Raw genomic sequence first — 25,591 nt, 5'->3', positions numbered from 1 at the left:
AAAGATGTCATTGAGGTTATTTTGGTGGAAAACCAGAGTATTGCAGATATTCATAGGCACTTGTAGAATGTCTACGGAGACCTGACAGTGAAGTGAAAAAAAGCACGGTGGTCACTGGGTGAGGTATCTATCATCATCACACATACCTGTCCTATGTCCTGTGTGCCGGTTGACTGCAAATCAGACACCTTGCTGCACAGCAGGACATCCCTGTTGGTAGTGCTGACACACTTGTCCACCAGCTGGGGTAGTCAAAGGTGTGAGTAAACACTAAGTTCCTTGCCACCTAACACAAGAACATAAAGAGCAACAAAGGACCATATGTGCTGAATTGCTTGCTCATTACAAGGCTGATCATGACAATTTTTTATCAGACATCATCACAGGTAATGAAACAACTTTGAACCAGAAAGGAAATAGAAATCCATGGAGTGATGCCTTTCCTTTGAAGAAGTTTGAAACAGCACCCTCAGCCAGTAAAGTCATGACAGTCTTCTGAGACGCTGACGGGGTTATTCTGTTCAGTGTTCTCCCTCATGCTGCAATCGTCAGATCAGAGGTGTAATGTGCTACCTTTAGGAAATTGAAGAATGACTTCAGTGTATTTGTTGCCAGAAAAATACAAATGCACTTCTCCTTCTCCAAGCCAATGCACGGTCTCATACAAGTCTGCAGACCCGAGAGAGCTCATAAAACTTCATTGGACTGTTCTTCCTTATCCACTCTATAGTCCAGGTCTTGCATCTTTTGACATCTGTCTGTTTGGCCTAATGAAGGATGCACTCCACATAAAGCAGTACATGGATGATGAGGAGCTTATTGATGCAACAAGTTATTGGTTGTGTTGTTGACCAGTAAAGTAAGAGGCTATACACCATTTGGGTATATAGGCCCTCCCAGTAAGGTGGAATTAGGCTGTTGCATTGAACAGGGATTATGTTGAAAACTAGGGTTTTGTAGCTGAAATATTGGGGAATAATATGTTGTATTGGAATCCTGAATAAAACCAATGTAAATAAAATGTTCTCAGGTTTCTAACCGCGTCAATTGCTTAAAACTCCACGAGCTTTCAGCCGAGCACTCCCTGGACATTGTCAAGTGTTATGACTGCCAGTGGGCTGTTGGTGCACCCTTATATATGCTAGCTGCCGGCTGTGATGTCACTGGTGCCCGTGACATTGCCATATATGGGTATGTTTTGAGTCAGCGTTCGATGTGCCCTCTTCAACCATGTGATCGCTGGATCCCACACAGCACTGAGCTACAAGCCACTGTCTCTGTTCAGGGTGTTTGCAATACTTTTTATTTTAATAGTTTCCTTTATTAAACTGTCCCAGAAGCCATTAGTGCAAGCCATGACAGAGATATTGTCAAATTTTATGTACTGACCGTTTTCTAACACATGCTCAACTAAAGCAGATTTCTCTGGAGAGTGTAGGCGATAATACCTCTCATGTTCTTTCTTGCATTGTTCTACAGTGTGCACTGTTTGTCCGATGTACTTCTGGCCACACTCACAAGGTATTTCGTAGACGCCAGGTGTTCTGAGACCTACGGCATCTTTAACTGGTCTCAGTAATTGATGGATTTTTGTTGGAGGCCTGAAGATTGATTTGATCTTGTGTCTTTTCAACAGGCGGCTTATCTTGCCTGACACAGAGCCACAGAATGACATCAAATCAAGTTTCTTTTCCTGCTCTTCATCGGTGGTCTTATTCTGATATTTCCCAGAAATCACTTCTTTCACTTGATGGGCACTGTAGCTGTTATTCCTGAAAACCTTGCATAGGTAGCTCAGTTCATGGTGCAGGTTATCGTCGTCTGATATTACTCTTGCATGATTCACCAAAGTTTGTAATACTATGGGCTTCTGTGCTGGATGATGATGGCTGGTTGCATGCAGGTACAGGTATGTGTGTGGAGTTTTAAGCAATTGACACAGTTGGAAACCCAAGAACATTTTATTCAATATTATTGCTGTGAGACTCTGCATTCATACAAAACCAATCTGCTTTCAGTAAAAAAGTGTTACATTACTTGTTGAATGTCTCTTGTATTTGTCAGTCACTCAAAAACTCAACTACAGGGTGACTAGTTACCTTTCCTTCTTATGCTATTTATAAGTATGAGATAGAATGTAAGTTCTTCTATTGAAAACCTAGATCAGATGTCATTAATAGTTAGGAGGGCCAAATGAACTTTGGGATTTCTGTCTTCAAAATAAACATTTCAGCATCTATAGGGTTAGGAACATTCACTTGCCTACTTAGCACTCTGTCTTCAGGCCACAAGTGGCCCACCGGGACCATCCGACCGCCGTGTCATCCTCAGGTGAGATGCGGATAGGAGGGGCATGTGGTCAGCACACCACTCTCCCCATCGTCATGATGGTTTTCTTTGACCGGAGCCGTTACTATTCGGTCGAGTAGCTCCTCAGTTGGCATCATGAGGCTGAGTGCACCCCGAAAAATGGCAACAGCGCATGGTGGCTGGATGGTCACCCATCCAAGCGCCGGCCACGCCCGACAGTGTTTAACTTTGGTGATCTCACGGGAACCAGTGTATCCACTGTCGCAAGGCCGTTGTCCACTTGCCTACTTAATGTGCTTTAAATTAAAACAATGACAATGAAAGGAAGAAGGATGAAATAAACATTACTGTTAATACTTGGTATTGTGGTCCATTTCATATCTGCATATATTCAAGTTTTTTATTCCACATCCTCTAGTTATTCCAGCATTGACAACAGCTTACTTTAACAGTCAAGAGATTAGTGATACAATTACGTTTGTATATGGTTTTAATGAAAGATGCTGCTCCTATTTACAGATGTCACACTTACTGGCTTGATGTTAACAAACTTGATAAAACCTGTAATTTAAGAATCATTAGACATTTTCTACATCACTTTGCACAAAGATTTGCTTCCTGTAAGTGTTCACTTGTTTTCCTCCTATTTTTTTAAGGTTTTCCTCAAAGAAATGAACTATTTTTTGGTGTTTTAGTACCACTACCACTGTTATTTGCATGTTTTATGGATATAAACCCCTTGACCATCTGATCTGTTAATTCATTCATATATTCATCATGTTCTGTAATACTTGTCAAGCAATGATACCTTGAAGGATGTGCAGTGATCCACGTATACATTAACAAAAGACAAGAATATCATAGAAACTTAATCTATATACTGTATTGACAATAAACTGTCACCATACTGCTTAATAGTAAGAAGGCCGCCTTTTAAATTTTTAGCAAAACAATGAAAGAAAATCACTTTTGCACAAATCATTTTATCGTTTCTCAAAATATTTCCCTTTAAAATATTTTTTCCCCCCTTTGATATTAAAGACCAATTTTTTTATATTTCTATAATTTTTTTAATTGTCTAAAAGTCTAAAACATTGGTTGCAACATGTCCAATGTAAGCAAAGAAAAAAATGGTCATGTTTTTGGAAATTCATTTTGATTGAACCATTTATTTTGGTTTTGGTTCATCTTGGAATGCCCAAACAGTTTATTGCTGCTTAGTTTCTGGATCATGCAGACATCTCCAAGTTTTGACTCTGCTGTTTTACTCAGGTTCTGAATTTTCTCAGTTGAATTTATTTTAGCATTTACAACCCTGTTTCTGAGTGTCAGTTAAATTGCACAGAATCCATTAGGAGTGGATCTTTTCATACATAAATATTAATGCAAAATGTTCTGCATCTTCAGTCTTCAGTATCCCTAAAGACTCCTCTGTATTGTGGAAAGCTACATACAGATCCTCCTTAATCATGCTGCATGTAGAGCTGATTTGTATTTATTTATTTTTTGGAGCACCAATCAGTTCCCCCCACTCTCACAAAATTCACTACTTTTGGAAGCAAGACCACAAAATAAATGCTGCAAAACAATTATAAACAGTTTCTCCTGAAGGTAAGTGACATTTAAAATTGAAAAAAGTGTTTGGAGATATTCTTAGATTAAGCCTTTATGAGATCTGAAAAAAAAATCATCAGATGAAAAATTCCTTGTAAAATTTTCATTTTCTTTGCTGCACTGTTACTTTACACATTCACTGTAAACAAACTACTTGGCCAATTTCTTCACTGCCACTTTTGGAACAATAACAAATGACAAGTTTTAAAACAATATCAATGTCACATCTCACAGTGTTGTCTACTGGCCTTCTGTAATAAGTTAAATGGTGGCTGTCATATTTGTGCTTATACCAACTAAAATTGAGCAAGTAAACTAGTAAAAGTTGTTACTTCGGGGGAAAAAAAAGAAGTATAAAGACGACAGATGGATTTAATTTTAAAAGCTTCTGCTAGTGGTGTATATTTAGCTACAGCATGTTTTCTGGAGTTACCAGCCTCTGTCCATAACTGCCAAATATGTGATAACAGAAAGTACATACATCTATCTGAATAATGCCTGCCTGGCAGCAAAATAACATGTAAATACAGCAGCAAGGGCAGCAGCAGCTTCCCCCGCCCACCCCCAAATCCTACAAAAATAGAATTATGATCTTGGCAAACCAAACTTGCATCCTGGCCTACCCCACAATGAAAGGTTTAATGAAGTATCTGTTTGAAGAAAGCCAGGACAGATAATGAACACTGACTAGTAGCAAATGTACCCATGGCCATTATTTATGAATCTCAAAACTATTTTGCGATTTACTACCATTCCCTTGCAATGCTGTCTCTTTTGTGCTGTGTAATAATATAAGTACAAGAATTGCCTCCACTTACAATGCTGAACCAAATGCAAAATGTTCTTACTCCCATGGGTACTCCAACAGCCAAAAGTTTCTTTTGTCTATAACAGTGATTTTCAAACTTTGTGAGTCCACAGCTACCTTGACCTTAACATTACACACATGACACCCATTAGTTTACTCATATTGAGCTTGAAGGGGTGATCTGTAGTGATTACTTAGGAGAAGAAGAACTACTTAGCTGACATCACCATAAAACTTTATTGTAGATAACTGGTTTTGGTAAAACTAAATTACTATTTTCGTATCTTCCATAAACAGGGTGCCAAAAGACTAACTGTCAATAGCCAATGCATGAATTTGTAAGACTAACTGTTAATAGCCAATGCATGAGTTTGCCTCTTGCATTAGCTATTAACAGTTAGTCTTGTGGTGCCCTGGTAGGCATGATATCTTATATGCAGGGAATGATGTTTTGGTGAATTGTGATTCACATAGTAATTGTTAATTTTTTAATTTTTGATATGACAATACATTGCTTATTTCATGTTGAAGTACCTGGGAATTCAATGAAAAGATTTTCTGTGTAGCTGGCACAAGATGTTTGCAATAATCTTTATGAAGATCTGAAGATGGTAACTTAGTTTTACCAAAACCGATTGTCTACAATAAAGTTTTTATAGCGATCTCAGCTAAGAAGTTCTTCTCCTCCTAACTACATGACACCCAATATGAAGTGGGGGGGGGGGGGGGGGGGGAATAATCTTAACCTTAAAGAAAATGATTGAGAGTAGATATTTATTTCTTGATTGCTGACATAACACATTTGAATCTATTTTTAATGCCATTACATCTTATTGTTGCAATGAAATCAATGTAAAGGATTAACTTGCTTCTTCATCATTAGTTCTTCATCATATTGGCACAAGTTTTGATATTGCAACTTCTATCTATTTCTCTACATTCCACCTTCTACTCTTGTCATAACAATAGTTACAATAGTATCTTTATTGCATCAAAATATTCGAGGACTGAGAAATAAAATTAATGAATTAACTATCTGCATAGATGAATTAGAGTCTTCAAACCCAGCTGACATAATCTGCCTCTCTGAACATCATGTGACCACTGGTATAGAACTTTTAAGTGTTACAGGGTTTAGGTTAGCATCTCATTTTTGTAGATCAGAAATGGAGAAAGGAGGAGTTGCCACATTCATCAGGAACGGTCATAAATTTAAGAACATAGACATTCATAAATTTTGCCTAGAACAGCATATGGAAGCATGTGCAACAGAATTAGATTTTCACAAAAAATCTTTCATAATATTAAGTGTATATCGAGCACCTGCAGGTAACTTTAATCTGTTTGTAAACCACCTTGAAGCTGTACTGGCCCATTTAACAACCAAAAACAAAGAAATAGTGGTTGCTGGTGATTTCAATGTAGATTTCCTTAAAGATTCTCCCAATAAGAACCTATTTGAGTTAGTAACACTATCATTCAACTTAATTCCCACAGTAAAGTTCCCCACTAGGATAACCACTTGCTCACAAACAGCCATTGATAATATCTTTATAGAAAAGTCAAATGAACAAAATTATATTACAAAACCAATAGTCAATGGCCTCTCAGACCATGACATGCAGTTCCTTCTGTTAAATGTTAATACTGAACAGGATATAAAATCTGTTAAATCTGAGCTCAAGAGGGTAATCAGTAAGCCAAAAATTGATTATTTTAGGACACTCCTCAGAGACATTCACTGGACTGATGTTTACAGTGCTCATGGCATGAATGAAAAATATAACATTTTTGCTAATAAAGTGCTTACCTTATTTGAACACTGCTTTCCCCCAAAACTTACCAAGGTTAGAGCAAAGTCTACAAAGAAGCCATGGATTACTCGAGGAATAGGGGTATCTTGTAAAACAAAAAGAAAACTGTATCTGTCAATCCGAAACATTTCCAATGTTGATGCTATAGCACATTATAAGAAATACTGCAAAATATTAAAGACTGTAATACGGATGTCAAAGCAAATATATTACAAGGAAAAGATAGTCATATCAGATAACAAAATAAAGACAATATGGGATATAGTGAAGGAGGAGACCGGTAGAACCAGACATGAAGAGGAACAAATAGCATTAAGAGTAAATGATGCATTGGTGACAGATGTGTATAGTGTTGCAGAACTTTTTAACAAACATTTTATAACTGTTACTGAAAAGATGGGGTTGTCAGGTTCGGTAGATGCTGCTATGGATTACCTTAGACCAGACATTTCAAGTAACTTCCGTAATATGAATTTGACCCTCACTACCCCAACAGAAATAACGTCCATCATAAAATCTTTAAAATCAAAAACATCTAGTGGGTATGATGAAATATCAACAAAGTTAATTAAAGAATGTGATTCTGAGCTAAGGAACATATTAAGCTATCTGTGTAACCAGTCGTTTATCAGTGGAATATTTCCCGAATGGCTGAAATATGCTGAAGTTAAGCCACTGTTTAAGAAGGGAGATAAAGAAATAGCATCAAATTTCCGTCCAATTTCACTGTTGCCAGCATTCTCAAAAATTTTCGAAAAAGTAATGTACAGTCGTCTTTATAACCATCTTATCTCAAATAACATACTGTCAAAGTCACAGTTTGGATTTCTAAAAGGTTCTGATATTGAGAAGGCTATCTACACTTACAGTGAAAATGTACTTAATTCATTAGACAAAAAATTGCAGGCAACTGGTATATTTTGTGATCTGTCAAAGGCATTTGACTGTGTAAATCACAATATCCTTTTAAGTAAACTAGAATATTATAGTGTAACAGGAAATGCTGCAAAATGGTTCAAATCTTATATCTCTGGCAGGAAACAAAGGGTGTTATTAGGAAAGAGACATGTATCAAGCTATCAGGCATCATCCAACTGGGAACTAATTACATGTGGGGTCCCACAAGGTTCCATTTTGGGGCCCTTACTTTTTCTTGTGTATATCAATGACCTGTCATCAGTAACATTACCAGATGCCAAGTTTGTTTTGTTTGCTGATGATACAAACATTGCAATAAATAGCAAATCAAGTGTAGTCTTAGAAAGATCAGCCAATAAAATATTTGTGGACATTAATCACTGGTTCCTAGCCAATTCTTTGTCACTAAACTTTGAAAAAACACACTACATGCAGTTCAGAACTTGTAAGGGGTGTCCCAAGAGTATATGTCTAACATATGATGACAAGAAGATAGAAGAAGTGGACGGTGTTAAATTCTTGGGATTACAGCTTGATAATAAATTCAACTGGGAGGAGCACACCACAGAACTGCTGAAGCGTCTTAACAAATCTCTGTTTGCAATGCGAATTTTGTCAGACATAGGGGATATAAAAATGAAAAAGCTGGCATACTATGCTTACTTTCATTCCATAATGTCATATGGGATTATTTTCTGGGGTAATTCATCAAGCCAAGCTAAAGTTTTCCGGGCACAAAAACGTGCAGTAAGAATTATATGTGGTGTGAACTCAAGAACATCCTGCAGAAGCCTGTTTAGGGAACTAGGGATACTAACTACAGCTTCCCAATATATTTATTCCTTAATGAAATTTGTCATTAGAAATATATCACTTTTTCAAACCAACAGCTCAATTCATGGAATCAATACTAGAAATAAGAATAATCTTCACAAGGATTTAAAGTCACTTAGTCTTGTACAAAAAGGTGTGCATTATTCAGGAACACACATTTTCAATAACTTGCCAGCAGCCATAAAAAGCTTAACAACCAATGAAATTCAGTTTAAGAGAAGCCTAAAGGATTTATTGGTGGCCAACTCCTTCTACTCCATTGATGAATTTCTTAGGAAAACCAACTGATTTGTATATAAGTACAACATAACTTCTGCACAATTTCAGTGCAGTAATGTGTTCACTGAAAATTTGTGTGTGTGTGTGTGTGTGTGTGTGTGTGTGTGTGTGTGTGTGTGTGTGTGTGCTTGTGTGTGTGTAAGTGTGTAAGTATAATCTAACTTCTGCACCATTTCAGTGCAGTAATGTGTTCATTGTAAATAAGTATTACAGTAGTTGTATTACATGTTTCTTACCTTATAAATAAATAAAAAACTTTTTGAAACTTCCTGGCAGATTAAAACTGTGTGCCCGACCGAGACTCGAACTCGGGACCTTTGCCTTTCGCGGGCAAGTGCTCTACCATCTGAGCTACCGAAGCACGACTCACGCCCGGTACTCACAGCTTTACTTCTGCCAGTATCTCGTCTCCTACCTTCCAAACTTTACAGAAGCTCTCCTGCGAACCTTGCAGAACTAGCACTCCTGAAAGAAAGGATATAGCGGAGACATGGCTTAGCCACAGCCTGGGGGATGTTTCCAGAATGAGAAATTCTGGAAACATCCCCCAGGCTGTGGCTAAGCCATGTCTCCGCTATATCCTTTCTTTCAGGAGTGCTAGTTCTGCAAGGTTCGCAGGAGAGCTTCTGTAAAGTTTGGAAGGTAGGAGACGAGATACTGGCAGAAGTAAAGCTGTGAGTACCGGGCGTGAGTCGTGCTTCGGTAGCTCAGATGGTAGAGCACTTGCCCGCGAAAGGCAAAGGTCCCGAGTTCGAGTCTCGGTCGGGCACACAGTTTCAATCTGCCAGGAAGTTTCATATCAGCGCACACTCCGCTGCAGAGTGAAAATCTCATTCTCAAAAAACTTTTTTATTTTAAATTCAGTGCAATAGTATTTGTAAAATGACTCTTAGTGTTCATTAAAAAATGACGATCATTCCACTTGGGACCTGTGGAATGGTACATTAGCTTATTTGTTTTAGTTGTAAATATTTGTCATGTATTGTTGTTTTTCTGACATGTTCCACATCCTGGAGGACCTCCTCACTACGGATCATTTGGAATGAAAGTAAATCTAATCTAATCTAAACTTGCTGGCATGCTAGGAGTAACTACTAGTGCACAAGTTGTTCCTTCACTCAGAAAGCAAATAAACCAAACAATTTTTGTTATGAAAGCACCACAATGTCCCCACTGCCAAGTCTGCAATGTCCCTACTGTTAAGTCCACTACATCCCTGGGAGCCACAATTCACTGTTTGAAAACCCCTGGTATATAAGTTATATAAAGGAATGCACATTATTTACCCTGATTTCTAGACTGTAGAAGCAAGAGTGTACCCAGGACCTGACTGGTGAGGTGGCTTGAAGGAGGCAATTTGTATTAGATTCACAGAGAAAGACAAAGTAAGGGGGGTGGGGGGGGGGGGGGGGGGGGGGAGCTGCAAACATAAAACTCGGTGATTGTTTTAGTCCTCCAATGAGACAGATTTATTTTTCCCAATGGTGAAGAAACTGTCTTGATCTAACGAGTAGAAGTCTTCATTTTGGCTATTCAGGAAATATTTCACCTAGAAAAGTGCTTCACCATCATTCTGGTAATATTTCTAATGTAAAGGCATCTTCACCCAATGAAGAACTCATTGAGTGACTTGTCACATTTGATAGTCAAAATAAGTAGCAGTCCAGTGGAGAATGAGCTAAGACATTGTCATGGACCAAAAACATCCCCCTTGTAGCTTCTCATGACACTTTGTTTTGAAAGCTTCCTGTAGCTTCATTGGGCGAACTTGGCAGTATGCTCTTGTGAAGGTATGCCCGTTATGGGCATAGTCACACCATGGCAGTCTGAATCACCTTGCCCAATGATGGTTGGGTCTTCACATTCTTTGGTGGTAGTGAATCCATGTTGCTTGCTTTGATCTTTTTTTATACTGGTGATGGGACAGCTAAAGAAGTATTGTTCTGACACAGGTGAAATATTGCCACTGCTGCCTCAGTTCAGCAGGCTTCTTTAATGGGTGTGAGCAGTTGCAGAATAGAGTGGGAAGCTTTGTCATCTTCAACATGTCATGCAAGATGCTGAAAACTGATCCATGCCTGATTTTTCATGTTTTCTACCTTATCTTGTTTGTGGTATGTATGCCTTTCTGCACCAGTGACTCTACTTCTCTTGTTATTTATGGTTCTTCAAAGAAAGACGTGTCAGTTGGACTTGTTTAACAACACCTCATGCATCCACGTCATCCAAACACTGTGCCATATGATTAAGTGTGTTGATGTCCCTAACTTCCACCAACTTACTGTGGATTGTTGCAGCATTGATCCTCCTCAAAAGAAGAAAAAAATTACTACACAATACTTTATTGAAGGGCTGTGCTACTTTATGTAGGCTTCTCTAGAAACATGGTACAGTAAGAGGAGGCATGGGGATTTCAGTGTGTACCAGTACTGAAGACATGTACTTGCAAATAAACAGGAGCTTAATTATATGACTTTATGATTTTAAAATCACAATTAAAACTTTATGATGACTGCTTGCAGTTTAGATATTGCTGAAGGTGAACATACTACTAGATCAATATGCATAAGATGTTCTGGCTTTCTTTGAACTGATACACACTTAATATGTCTATTGGACAGGGCAAGATGCAAGTTCAATCTCTGAAAATTTAATTTAATTTTTTTTTTTCCTGGGGGGAGTTGGTGAGTACACTCTCCTACTTCCTGGTGCAGTAGAAGCAGGTACAATGTAAATCTGGATAGAACATAACACCAACAACATGCATGCTATGAAACTATTTTGTTTTTTTTACTGTGCTGATTGCTAGACTTACAGGTACAACAGTTTATTTACACATAAACAGCTGATATTGACCAAATTGATGCATTTCAGGTGTTTGCATGCTTGGCTGCTGGATTGCTGTCTGAAGCAGAGGATATAACAAACACCATACTGAAAACAGAAATAGTACATGGAACAACAATTGGTTTTATTATGATCAATGGACTCATAGTTTTTGCTGAACTTACACAGCCAATAGGCAAAGCACCGGTACAGTAATAAGTTTTTTGAAACAGAGATAAGGGATAATGCTTTTATAATTAATAAACTTGACAAAGTTATATATTTATAAGTATTTTAAAAAAAGTATTTTACCTACCACTATGAGGATTCATTACCTTTTTGTTATAAAAAAGAGGGAAGTTGTATTAACAGAAAATTTTATGAAAGTTTCAGACTGTTTGTAAATTAATGCAAAAAGTTCCCTTGGGAGATGAGTACTCTTCCCAATTAAAATATTAAAAACATGAATAACAGTTTTACGTTTTCCTCTAAGTTTGTCTTTGCACAAAACCAACAAACAACAAACATATGTAATCATGCCATTTTTATATAACTTTTCACAATAGTATATCAATTTTATATTTCTGTGAGTTAAATATATCATGTACAAACACATATTCGTATACTATTAGAGATGATATTGTTCATAACTGTACTTCATGAGTTATTCTCTTCTTAAATCCAAGTGTAACAGATGTATTCAATTGTATGTATGTGCTTCAATTAAGAAATGTTAAGTAGCTTGCATAGAAGAATATCACTGGGCATATTCATCAAGGAAAAGCTCACTAACAACCAAATACAAGCACTGACTAGCTTGTTAGTTAGTGTGATCTCGTTACTCAGTAGACAAGCAGCTATTAAGAATTAACATATAATATACCTGTTATAATATTTGCATCCCCAAACATAAACAACAATTCAGATTGTGTAATCCTAATACATATGAGGTGGATGTTTGGGTGAGATGCACCAAACAACACCTTATAATCAGGAGTTCATTTATTTACCCTTCACACAAGTAAGGCTTACAGAGACTGGTTGGTGGAACTACACAAAGATAATGTTTTGCTTAGTTCAAAGATGATGCTCAGATTGATACTGGTGTCGATCTCATCGGCACCACACGTACTTTTATTTCTTTTTGTATGCAGTCATCAAATGATGGCTTTTGCAAAAGTAATAATGCTACAAAGATATAATACAGATCACATTTGTGTACAAAGGTTTAGTAACAACATACTTAACTACAAAGGTTAATAAACAACAGTTATAGCTTAGAATTCTTTCAATGAACCCAGATTTACTTACAAGAAAAGTTTTTTAAATTTGTTTGAAATGGATCCCCAGCACATAGTCCTATCGATTCTGGCAGTTCGTTGTACAACATTGAGCCACTAATATATGGATGGTGATCTATTACTTATAATTTTCTTCTTTGTCTGTAATAACTGTTCTTATTTCTTGTGTTGCAATTATGTACATCATAGCACAGTGAGATATTTATTTTTGACAAGAGAATCACAACAGGTTTACCTATATCCCAGACCATGTACCAGCCTAACATCTCTCTTCAGTTCAAGTGCACAACAGTAGCACACCCCTACAACTCTATCCCACAGCTTATAAATGGCATAGTACACTGGTTTTTAATGTTTTATTACATACAATTTTGGACAGTTGGCTAAACAAATACAATGCACTGTTTATTATCCCACATATGTAGTTAACATGGTTTTCCCACCAAAGACTGGCATACAAGTGTAGACCAAGAAATTTACTGTCTTTGAGGTCTGTAGATGAAATTCCACAAATATCTCTCATAAGTTTGACATGAATTGCCTTATTTTAACTCCAGTACCTCTGGTTTTGTGCTACTTGCTCTTGGGCCTTGGTTACTAAAATATTTAATCGCCTCACATATCCCGTATGTAGAAAAATATGTTATATCCATCTCATGGTCACCATAAAACAGTAGAGATGTGTCTTCAATGTGAGTAGTTATATGGGAATTTGAAAGATGCATATCATTTACATACACAATAAAAGCAAATAATCATAATATTGACCCCTGTGTCACACCCTGCATTACTGTTTCTGTCATATGCTGAGGCGATAAAAGTCATGGGAGAGCAGTATGCACATATAAAGATGGGGTAGTACTGCATACACAAGGTATAAAAGGGCAGTGAGTTGGCAGAGCTGTAGTTTGTACTCAGGTGCTTCATGTACGAGGTGATTATGGCCACACGATGGGAACTAACAAACTTTGAAAGTGGAATGTTAATTGGAGCTAGGTGCATTGGACAGGCAGTTCGGAAATCATTAGGGAATTCCATATTCAAAAATCCTTAGTGTCGAGAGTGTGAGTACCACATTCAGACATAACCTCTCACCATTGACAATGCACTGGATGACAGTCTTCACTTCATGACTGACAGCAATGTTTATATAAAGTTGTCAGTGCTAACAGAGAAGCATCACTTCATCAAATAATCACAGGAAATAATGTGGGCTGTGTGAAGAACTTATACATTAGGACAACGAGGCAAAATCTGAAATTAATGGGCTATGGCAGCATATGCACAATGGGAGTGCTTTTGCTAACAACATGACATTGCTTACAGCACCTCTCCTGGGTTCATGACCATATCAGTTGGATCATAGATGACTGGAAAACCATGACCTGGTCAGATGAGCCCTGATTTCAGTTAGTAAGAGCTAATGGTGGGGTTCAAGAGTGATGCAGATCCCACGAAGTCATAGGCTCAAGTTGTCAACAAGGCACTTTGCAAACTGGTGGTGGCTCCATAATGGTATGAGCTGTGTTTATATGGACTGAACTGATCATTGACTGGACATGGTTATGTCTGGCTATCTAGGAGACCATTTTCAGCCATTGTAGAATAATACAATACATGTTGAACAGACACTATCATTGTTTTAACACATGGCCTATTTGTCTTACACTTATTTCACAGATAAGCTGATGCATTGTTGTTGACCTAACCAGGATGGGTTCTCATCTGAAAATCAACAGTGGGCTGACTGTGTCGAGCCCAAAAATTGGGCCTTTATATATCATTACAATAATAGGTACTGGAACTAAACATTGTTCAATGTTTAAGTTACAGAAATTACAACTGAAACATACTTCATTCAATTAACTGAATATATAGAAAAATTCCGTCTTTTTAACAATTTCTTCTACTACAAGGGTTAAGCGGTATTACTTGTTTAAATCTTGAAATTAACAGATATAGATACATGAACAATACTTTTGAAAAAACTGGTATTTACTTTGGAATTAATTTAGGGCTGGCTTTGCTAACATGTTTTCGATTAGAGCCAAATAAATACTTAAAGAACGCCATTGTTTCATCTTCCAAATGTTTATAATTAGTACAGAATTTATATTTGTTTATAAGTCAACAATAGAATTTAAGTTATGAAACAATTACTGATTTTACCCTATAACAAAAGATACTAACTAGGAATAGTCAAAATAAATTAGGAAATTGATGACATACACAAAAAACTAAGCACAAAATTTGATCTGGTGTTATATTCTTTGAAACTGAGGGCCAACCTTTCTCTTTTATGAAAATGCAGATTATATTCACGTATGTTAATCATAATTGGTTAAAAAATGAAGAAATTAATTTTAAGGAGACAGATGGCAAAACAAGAGAGGAAGTAAAAAGATCCCAGCTTGCTTCATCACAAACATTCTGGAAAATTTGAGGAAATGAATTGCCCATCCAGATTGTACAATATGAATCCCATTGAATATTTATGGAACATAATCTATAGATCAGTTTGTGCACAAAATCCAGCAGGGGTGACACTTTTGCAATTATGGATGCTGTAGGGGTAGCATGGCTCAATAATTCTTAGAGGAACTTCCAATGACTTGTTGAATCCCTCCCACATCTCGTTGCTGCACTACACCAGGCAAAAGAAGGTCTCATATATTATTATCTACATATTATTACATTTGTCACCTCAATGTGGACTGAATGTCGATTTTTCTGATCCCATTTTGATTATTTTGTGTTTGTACAAAGTTTACAGTTTTTTAGGTAAGTTGACAGGAGTTCAAGAGATGTGTGCATGACAGTGTGTGCCCTAAGTTTCTGAAAGAGATTTGCATGATTGATGAGGTCAAAAGCCTTTGTGAGACCTAAATTATGCCTAAAGTATGCTTTCCTTCATCTATATAGCTAGAGTTGGTGCAAAAATTCTGTGACAGCTATTGTGGTGTTGAGATCTTTACAAAATCCACGTTGGGTCTCTGCAAGGACATTCTTTGTAGTGGAAACACACTAAGATGTCCTAAAATCACTGATTCAAAAATCTTACTAAATGTAGGAGTCAGAGACATTGGTCTTCCACCTTTAATTCTTTTTAATGTATTGATCTGACAATGCTCCTTTAAAAGCATACCTTCTTTGATGCTACAACTGACAAGATATGTAATTGATTTAATTACAGTGTTTGTGCATTCTTTGAGTTCTGTGCTGGAAAGACCATCCCAACAACCTGAGTATTTGTTTTTTAGCCATAGAATTATTTTGTTGATCTCTTGTTATTTTACTTCCATCAATTCTGAGTCCTTATCTGCTATGTAGCAGAGTATTAGGATGTTGAGTGGATCTGTGTCTGGAGTTATGGTGCCATTTGGGTAGGTAAAATGGTTGTTAAGAATGTTACAAATAGTTTCTTGGTCTTTTATCAGTTGTCCAATTTGCTGGTAATAATGATCAGAGATGTGAGCCTAATAATATCTTCATCATATTTGCTATTTATTGCATGGTCCATCCTATTGGAGGTTAAATCTGTTACTCTGGTGTGTGAAGTTGCTACATTTCCTACAATATATGAATTCAATAAATTTGGTAATTTTAAATTACCCATATAACAAGCATTTGCATTATTATTTAAATCACCCAGTATTATGAGGTTATTGGGTAAATTCCAAAAAAGATATATGATTTTTAGTAAAGAAGTTATTCTTTCAGCACATAATAACTGGAAGAAATGATGATTTGGTGACAGTGACTTGGGAATATGCACTAAAAGTAGTTGTTTAAATCACTATTAATCAAATAACACATTAATTTCTTGCTTCACCTCAGATTTCTAATAGCTGGGGGTGACACAGTGAAACATGGAATAAGAAACACGGAGTGTTTGTGCATTTTTATGTACATAAACATAAACTATTGAGCATTTAATAGGCATATTAACAAAACTGAAAACATTACTGAATCAGAAAAAAGTGTAATGACAACAGGGAATCGAAACCTTCTGATTAAATTTAAATGAGAAATTTGTCTAGGCATCCACAGTTTGTCTCTCAAATCCAAAGTGATTAAACAGATTATCATATTATGTGAAATGGATTAAGCACAAAATACTGTTTCTAGTCATAAGAAAATTGGCAATGCATGATGCATATGTAGTATAAAAATTTCAAGTATTAAAAAAAGTTTTGTGTTTCTCTCATAACTATGCTCTGATTTTAAAATGCATAATCTTACACAATGTAGTTTTTAGAAACTGTGGTGTTAATTCATGAACTAAAGTTAATTCTTACTTTTATGTGTTCCAGATGGTACTGTCATCAGTATTTGGTTGCATTATGTTCATCACTTCTGGAGTGTGTCTGCTACAAGTGAGGAAGACTATTGGTGCTGTGTGTGCAGGAATAATCTCAATACTAGAAGGTGTACTCTTCTTCAGTGATATTTTTGTTGCCTGGTGCTATAGAGAGGATGTCAAGATACAATGGTCACGCCAGAGCTTGCGTTCCAGAGCTGTATTTGTCTAGATGGTCATGAAAATCAACCAAAAGTTCTTCTACATAGACTGTCTCACATCACTGTTAATGCTACTTCACTTAGTACATTCATTTTATCTGAATATGCCATACCTACCAAAAACTGAAGGAGAGCAATAAGTGCTGAAGCTGACTGTGTTCTTCCAAATATTCCAATTTGATTGACTGAAGCTCTGAAGGAGTCATCACAGTTGTAATATTTATATGACACAGAACAAGATTCTATTCTGATAACTTTGTAATACAGTACTGGTCATGGACCCTCAAGACACATTAACGAATTTATGCAAGCAATACATATATCTGCAGGGTTAAAGGTACTCTACAGGAGGAAAGCAGGTAATTTGTAAATATAACTTATTAATGTATTATTTACAGTGGAAAGTTGAAGAGCTGTGAGTTCATAATTTATTTTGTTATATTTATTGTGAATAAAATGCATAAATATGCAATATGGTAATATATTGTGTAAGTTTGAGTAGCTGTGTTCTCATCATTTTTTAAGAATTACATCTAATAGCAAAATCTTATGTTTTCATTTGTGATTATTTATATGTATGCCCCAACTCGATTTTCATAATTAATGTGTAAAAACCATTGAAGGGTAAGTAAGTTTCTGTTTTCTTACAATATGCTCATGATTAAATCTATTGCTGCACCTGAGAACTCCTTATTCATTGGGGTTGAAAAATGAATAAATGTGCTTACACAACAAGGAAACATTGTGCTATATTCCAATATTCCACCAATAAAGGTATTTTTCTCTTTATGTAGGATGTAAGGACAGTATTCCTGTAGTCTATGCCTGTAAAACTTATTTTGCAGCATTTGCATCACAGTATTGGCATCACTTTTTATTTTATACTATTTCTTAATTTTCTGTTGCAGTTGCATTCATGTTTGAGTTGATGATTACCAATTAAAATGTACTTGTTCATTTTCAAACTACTTCCTGAGCTGTTCTTGTGTGACTAATGAAATAACTTCATAGTATAACATTACCACATATCAAACTGTTATTCACATTTGAACATTTTGTACCTTTATGCCACTAACTATTATATGATGAGTCATCTCTTAGTGAACAAGTATTAACATTTATTGCACTGTAAAGTTCCTTGTGTTAAGTATAATATTTTCCTTTGTATGGATGTTACCATGATTTTAGCTGGTTGAGGACACTGTTGATTATGGAAATGCAGAAATTTGATTATTTTTCTCTTTTTACTTAAGTCTCTTTTTACTTAAGTCTACAATCCTTCTAGCAAGATACACAAAGCTGATTTTGTGTGCAGTGAAAAGGGGAAAAATACTTTTGTAAATGCAGTAATCTTCTCTGAAGTATTTCATAATCTTTACTTGAATGAAATTTCAGGAGGAGGAGGAGGAGGTGAGAAAGAGAGGGGGGAGGGGGGGGGGGGAGATCAATGAGCAAAGCAAGCTCTGGCTTGCGTATGAAGTCTGCTCAAAACATTTTGGAACATTCCTAATTTTATGCTAATTGCATGTTAAAGCGAAATACAGTTGGCATACCTAGACACACCTACGTTTAATGTGTAATGGGCAGAAGAAATGCATCTGCATTAAGGAAGCCTGCAGTGATAAGTGATTAAGCCATATTAGATGTTACAAATGTTTCACATGGTTTAAAAATGACCCCACAAAAGTTGAAGATGACCCTCATTCAGGATTCCCTTCAATGTCTTGTCAGGTTGGCTCACATGTCAAAGCCATGCTGATAGTTTTCTTTGACTTTGAAGGATTATTTCATCATGAATTCATGCCACACGGACAAACTGTTAATCAGTGGTATATCATGATGTGTTGCAACGCCTGCAAGAAAATGTGAGAAGGAAACAGCCTGAAATGTGGCAAGCCAATTCATGGCTCTTGTATCATGATAATGTGTCCACACATTCATTCCTGTTGGTGCATGACTATTCCACAAGAAACGAAATCACTGTGCTGCCTCATCCTCCATACTCTCAAGACATGGCTCCTGTAGACTTTGTTTTTACTTGCAAAGTTGAAAACCCCATTAAAAGGATGAAGATTTGCAATGAAGATGAGACAAAAGAAAATTCATAGATGGTGCTTCACATAATCCAGCAAGAGGCTTACCAAGACTACTTCCAGAAGTGGAAACAATGTTGGGAGCAGTGTATTAGTTGTGGTAGAGAGATTTGGAAGGAGACCATGCACAATAATTAAAAGGTAAGTGCAGAAAAATTTTGTGAATGAAGTTCTGGAATTTTTTTAACAAACCTCGTATATGTTATAGGTTGTCACAGGCAAAGGAGCAAAGCATAGGACATAATATTAGATTCCTTCACACACTGAACCACAAAACATATTTTTCACATCATACCAATCACCCATTATAGTTGAAGTAATACACAGAGGTAACACCACATACAGCTCCATCATTATCCTAACCCAAACAATCTAATCACAGTACATTGAAATGAATCACAACATTCACCAAAGACTGTTACAATGATATTATAAAACAGTTTTTAGTCTTTGATACTGAATTACTCTACACTCTTGTGCTGAGGTTGCTGCCTGTGGGCTCTCAGAATTTCTGCTATTCTACAACTTTGCATGCTCTTGTTCATTTATCCTTAGCTCACCAATGTCTACCACAGAAAATATATTTGTATGAAACCTCTATCAATGTGTCTGATTCGTAGACTGGAGCATCATATACAGGGCCAGAAGTTACCCACAGAAATAGATTAATATCTACATAAATTTAGAAGATGCTGTTAGTTGGAATTTCAGATGATGCAGTTATTGATTTGGAAGTGTTATCTGATAAAAATTGTAATAGATCTTGACACAATATCAATTTGAAGCAAAGACTGGAAACATTCTGATAGACAAATTAAATTGTGCAGTTCATAAAAAGTAGAAGAACAGTGTCTTTGAATACATGAATAATGAGTCACAATCAGACTGAGCCATGTTATGTGGATACCTCAGAGTAACTCAAATATGAAGTGTAACTATAGTTGAAGTTGTAACAAAGCAGGTGGATCCCCTTCATCTGTTATATTTCTCTCACACACAAAAATTATTATTGCCATTTTAAAATATCTTCAATATTATCATTTGTATGGAATGGGCACAGTACCTAAAGAGTTTGAATATTGAATCAGAGCTTATTCAAATTAATTTTATTATCTATGACATTTGTTCCATTATCTCTTAGTGTGATTAGTTTATATGAAAACTGTGTTAATTACACAATACTCATAATCTCAGTTTATGCTATCATTGTTCATTTGTAAACACACATCTGATTACTAACTTCCTGATAGAGTAGCTGAAAAAGGCATATAAATAACTATAGCACTTATACAGCTAATAGTGAGAATATGTTAGCAACTTTTGCTCTCATTTAGTTTCAGTGTAATTAGTTTCTTAGCACAAACATTGTTACAGAAATAAAATTCCATATTTAGGTAAACTAGCTTGCATAATTCAACATAAATTACAATATATAAAAGTACTAGTTAAAATGAATATCCCCCCCCCCCCCCCCCAATATTCAATTGCTCAGAAATGTAGGTCTACAATTGTAAACTATGAAAATCCAGCAAACAACAATAGCCAGCTTATAGGTATAATTAGTGTAAGTTTGTATAAGAGGTAGGGTGGACACCATTTTAATTAAATTTTCATGTCCAGAAGTTTATTCCAGGATTTTTTGACTGTTTAAATGATTAATTGAATTGTGAAGGTGTAACTGTTATAATGCTCACTGTGGCAAAGGTATCAGACATGAACTATGTTATTTCCAAAGTATATATACAGGTGCACATCATTTTCATTCTGATTTGACTGATAGTGTAGTACAGATATAGTTCTGTGACTATGTTAAATATTTGTTTGCCACACAAGAATTTTTGTGTCATTTTAGTGTTTGCTTACAGCAATCAAAAAATCAGATTATAGGACAATAACTGAGTGTAATATGTGCCTAACTGATTAGATGTGCATAATTTAAGTAAATGAGACTCAATCTTCTAATAAACTGTAGCTTGGTGTGAAAATATAATTTAAAAAAGCCTTCTTTCAATAATCACTTTTCAGCTAGATTCAATAGAGGTGCAGCTATGAAAGGCATATGCGTATGCATAAAAATAGTTACATTTCAAAGCAAGTGGCACAGTTTATCAGTGGGGTAGATCCGCTGGTAAACTACAGATTCCCTATAAAAGAGGACTGAATCTATAATATTTTCTTCTTCATAAACTTATAAACAGGTCCTTCTACTGACCACCAGACTCACTCTGAGATGAAACTGAAGATTTTAGAAGGAACCTCAGTTTACCAATACATATATTCCCTAATCAGATTGCAATGATTAGAGTCAACTGTAATCATCCAACAATTGAAAGAGATAATCACAGTTTAGTAAGTGGTGGGCATGGCAAAACATACTGCTAAACAATGCTAAATGCTTTCTCTGAAAATCCACTAACAGCAAATAGTTTGGAAATCTACTAATGACAGAAATATATTAGATGGCAATAAATAGTTCTAATCTCTTTGAGGATGTCCAAACCAAAAATCAGTGACCATGAGGCAGTTGCAGCAAAAATGACTGCCAAAGTTCAAAGGGCATTTAATCAGGTAGAAAGACTTAGGTGTTCAAAATAGTAAATAAAGAGGCAGTAATGTCATATCTCAGGGAATAACTTAAAACCTTTAGTTATGGGCATGGGCTTGTGAAATAGCTGTGGTTCAAATTTGGAAATGTTAAACCTTATAAATAACAATGACTGCTGCCTAATAGATGCAAATCAAGGCATGGGACCATATGTGTAGAAATGTTAAATGAAATACTTTCAGATGTCAGAAGGACAAGTGTGAAGCAGCGAGTGATTATGTAGGAGAATCTTACAAAGACTTCTCACTAAATTCAAGGAAATTGTGATCGTATGTCAAGCTCATCAGTGGCACCACATGTAGTGTCCAGGTACCCATGGATGAAACAGATACTGAAATTAATGGCAGCAAACAAAAAGGATGAACTTCTCCCACACAGAGAAAAATTTAAGGATATATATAATTTCTGAAAAATTGTTATACATATCGGAACATCAGATGGAAATTACTGAAATTTAACAGATTCATCTTGACAGAAATAAGCTAGTATCATACTACTACACAACCAACAAGAAGAAAGAGGGAGTGGATATAAATGAAAAAAATCAAGTCAAGTTTCAGGCCCTTGAAATTAATGGGTGTTGTGTTGAACAGCTCGTCACAATAGTGTGAGGCTGTATCACCATTGTGGATCATGAAACATACAGGGATTGGACAAAAATATGTAAACACCAAGAGAAATGTATGCTTGAACATAAATACAGATCCCCAGATCCCAGTGAAGAGCTGGTTGTGCTGTTTTATTTGACTGACTGACTCCTGTGCAATGTCCTAAACATGTTGCAAGTGTCATTCATGGTCAGAATAGTGATCTGTGCAGCTGTGAGTGCATTATGTCAGATCTAAGTGAATTTGAATGTGGACAAATTGTTGGTGCCCTTATAGTGGGGGCTCCTGTAACCAAGGGAGCAGAAGAGTTTGGTGTTTAAAGAGGCACCATATCAAGGATTTATGCTACATACAGAGAAAGAAGAAAAGCATCCTTTGCCAAGACACTATACAGATAAATGTGTCGAGTGGTCATGACAGTGCAAAAATCACAGCAGAACTGAAACTCATACTCACGAAACCCGTCAGCACCAAAACAGCATGAAGGGAGCTGGAAACTGCAGGGTGAGCTGGAATTCCAAAACAACTTATCAGTGATGCAAATGTTCCATAACAGGAAAATGTAGTGACAAAGCCATAAAAACTGGACTATGGAACAATGGAAGATTGTCATTTGGTTGGGGGAGTCTAGTTGAACACTGTTTTCAACTTCTGGCTGAGTTTACATTCCAAGAGTGAAACGTGGTGGGGGTTTGGTAATGATTTTGACAGCCTTATTGTAGTATTCCTTGGGCTCTGTGGTTACTCTGCAAGATCTCAGTACTGCTTAGTATTTTGGCTGATCAGGACAATCCTATGGTTTAATGTTCCAAGATAAGAGGGCTCCTATCCACCCTACTCACATCATCCATCACTGGTTTTCTATGAGCATGAACATTGTATCTACCCTGGCACCACAGCCATCAGATCTGAATATTATCGAGTGTTTGTGGTCTACTATGGAGAGAAGGGTACATGATTACTATCCAACCACATCATTGTTATCTCAAGTTGTCACTATTTTACAGAAAGAATGGTATAAGAATCCCCTGAAAACCATACTGCACCTGTATTTATAAAGTCTGAGATGACTGGAAGCTGTTTTTAATGGCATCAATGTTCTTATACTGTATTAGGCATTGTAATGTGGTGCATTTTTGGTGTTTTGATATTTTTGTCCACCAGCTATGTAAGCCTGAGTACCAACTGTTTAAGGCCATCAGAAGGAAGTATCATACAGTTCACAAAGCAGATGAAACATTTTCAGTAAGATTATGCAGATATAATTGGAGAATCACTGTTTGTAGAGACTTTAATGTCAAATAGTAGCATATTGGCTATGTGTACATAGAGCTGTTACTGTTCAGCCTTGGGTTATTTTTCACAGTAAAATTTTATATGAGAACTGAATGACATAGGGTAACATCTATCGACAATTTATTTCAAGCTCAAACCACCTGCTGTGGTTTTGATGTAAACCTAATTCTCAATAGTTTATCTGATTATGATCCTCAAATGTTAACAATAAAATATACTGATCAGTTAGGACAGATCATAGAAGAAAAATAATGTATCGCACAATCATAAACAATGACTCAATGACAGCGTTTAGAGAGAAATTAAGGGAAGTTTCTGGGGAGAAATTTATAAAAGAGACAGTGTTGGAAAACTGAATTCTTTCTTAAACATATTCTTACAGCACTTAATTTCTTCTAAAACAAATAGCAGCAAGAATAAGAAGTGAATAATTCCTGGGAATAAAGTACATTTTGTGCCAGAAAGAGAGAGCTCTGCCTAATTCAGGGGAAAAACTATAGTCAAGTTTTGAACTCAGCTACCATCTGTATTGTGAACTTCTCCATGTGTTGTTAAAACAGAAAGATACATGCAATATGCCCCTAAAATGAAACACTAACAATAAGGGAAAAAGTTTTTGGAACATCATTTAACAAGAAACAAACAAAAACAGTGACTCAAATAAAATGGAGTCCCCAGAAAATAGCTATGGCAGAAATTATGACACTATCAAAATATTGATCACCAAATGCAATGATTAATTCCTGACAGTGGCCATAAACACTGGACTCAGAAATAAACAACCAAATATGAATGTGTAACATTTGTTTGTGCAGACACTGTGTGCACCACCAACAGGTATCAGTTACAAAAACACAAGCCATAAGGAGATTACAAATTTTATCAGTTCACTCAAAAGTAGTAATACTGCCCTCAGCCCCTGTTGGTGGGGAGGCTTGTGTGCCTCAGTGATACAGATAGTTGTACTGTAGGTCCAACCACAACAGAGGGGTATCTGTTGAGAAGCCAGACAAATGTGTGATTCCTAAAGAGGAGCAGCAGTCTTTTCAATAGTTGCAATGGCAACAGTCTGGATAATTCACTGATCTGGCCTTTTAACATAAAGCAAAATGGCCTTGCGTTGCTGGTACTATGAACGGCTGAAAGCAAGGGGAAACTACAGCCATAATTTTTCCCAAGGATATGCAGCTCTACTGTATGGTTAAATGATGGTGGAATCCTATTGGGTAAAATATTCTGAAGGTAAAATAGTCCCCCATTTGGATCTCTGGGCAGGGATTATTCAGGAGGACATCATTATCAGGAGAAACAAAACTGGCATTCTACAGATCGGAGCATGGAATGTCAGATCCCTTAATAGGACAGTCAGGTTAGAAAATTTAAAAAGGGAAATGGATAGGTTAAAGTTAGATATAGTGGGAATTAGTGAAGTTCAATGGCAGGAGGAACATGACTTCTGGTCAGGTGAATACAGGTTTATAAATACAAAATCAAATAGGGGTAATGCAGGAGTAGGCTTAATAATGAATAACAAGATAGGAACACAGGTAAGCTACTAAGAAAAGCATAGTGAATGCCTTATTGTAGCCAAGATAGATATGAAGCCCATGCCCAACACAGTAGTACAAGTTTATATGCCAGCTAGCTCTGCAGATGACGAAGAGATTGAGGAAATGTATGATGAGATAAAAGAAATTATTCAGGTAGTTAAGGGAGACAAAAATTTAATAGTCAAGGGTTACTAGAATTTGATAATAAGGAAAA

The 25,591-nt window shown here is 36.3% G+C and overlaps 1 protein-coding gene across 2 annotated transcripts in view; it reads left to right on the top strand.

Annotated features, from left to right (window-relative positions):
* The window catches only part of LOC124545191, a 71,571-nt gene extending 53,801 nt beyond the window's left edge, over window positions 1–17,770 (top strand). For both annotated transcript variants that reach the window (XM_047124054.1, XM_047124053.1), the window contains exons 3-4: window positions 11,452–11,610; window positions 17,018–17,770. In XM_047124054.1, coding sequence (XP_046980010.1) covers window positions 11,452–11,610; window positions 17,018–17,236 — 378 coding nt within the window. In that variant the 3' untranslated portion in view covers window positions 17,237–17,770. The remainder of the gene's footprint in view (window positions 1–11,451; window positions 11,611–17,017) is intronic.
* The last annotated feature ends 7,821 nt before the right edge of the window (window positions 17,771–25,591 follow it).

The sequence above is a fragment of the Schistocerca americana genome, chromosome 8 (genome assembly GCF_021461395.2).
Source record: "Schistocerca americana isolate TAMUIC-IGC-003095 chromosome 8, iqSchAmer2.1, whole genome shotgun sequence".
NCBI classification, from domain to species: domain Eukaryota; kingdom Metazoa; phylum Arthropoda; class Insecta; order Orthoptera; family Acrididae; genus Schistocerca; species Schistocerca americana.
This window is presented reverse-complemented; position numbering and strand designations above follow the sequence as displayed.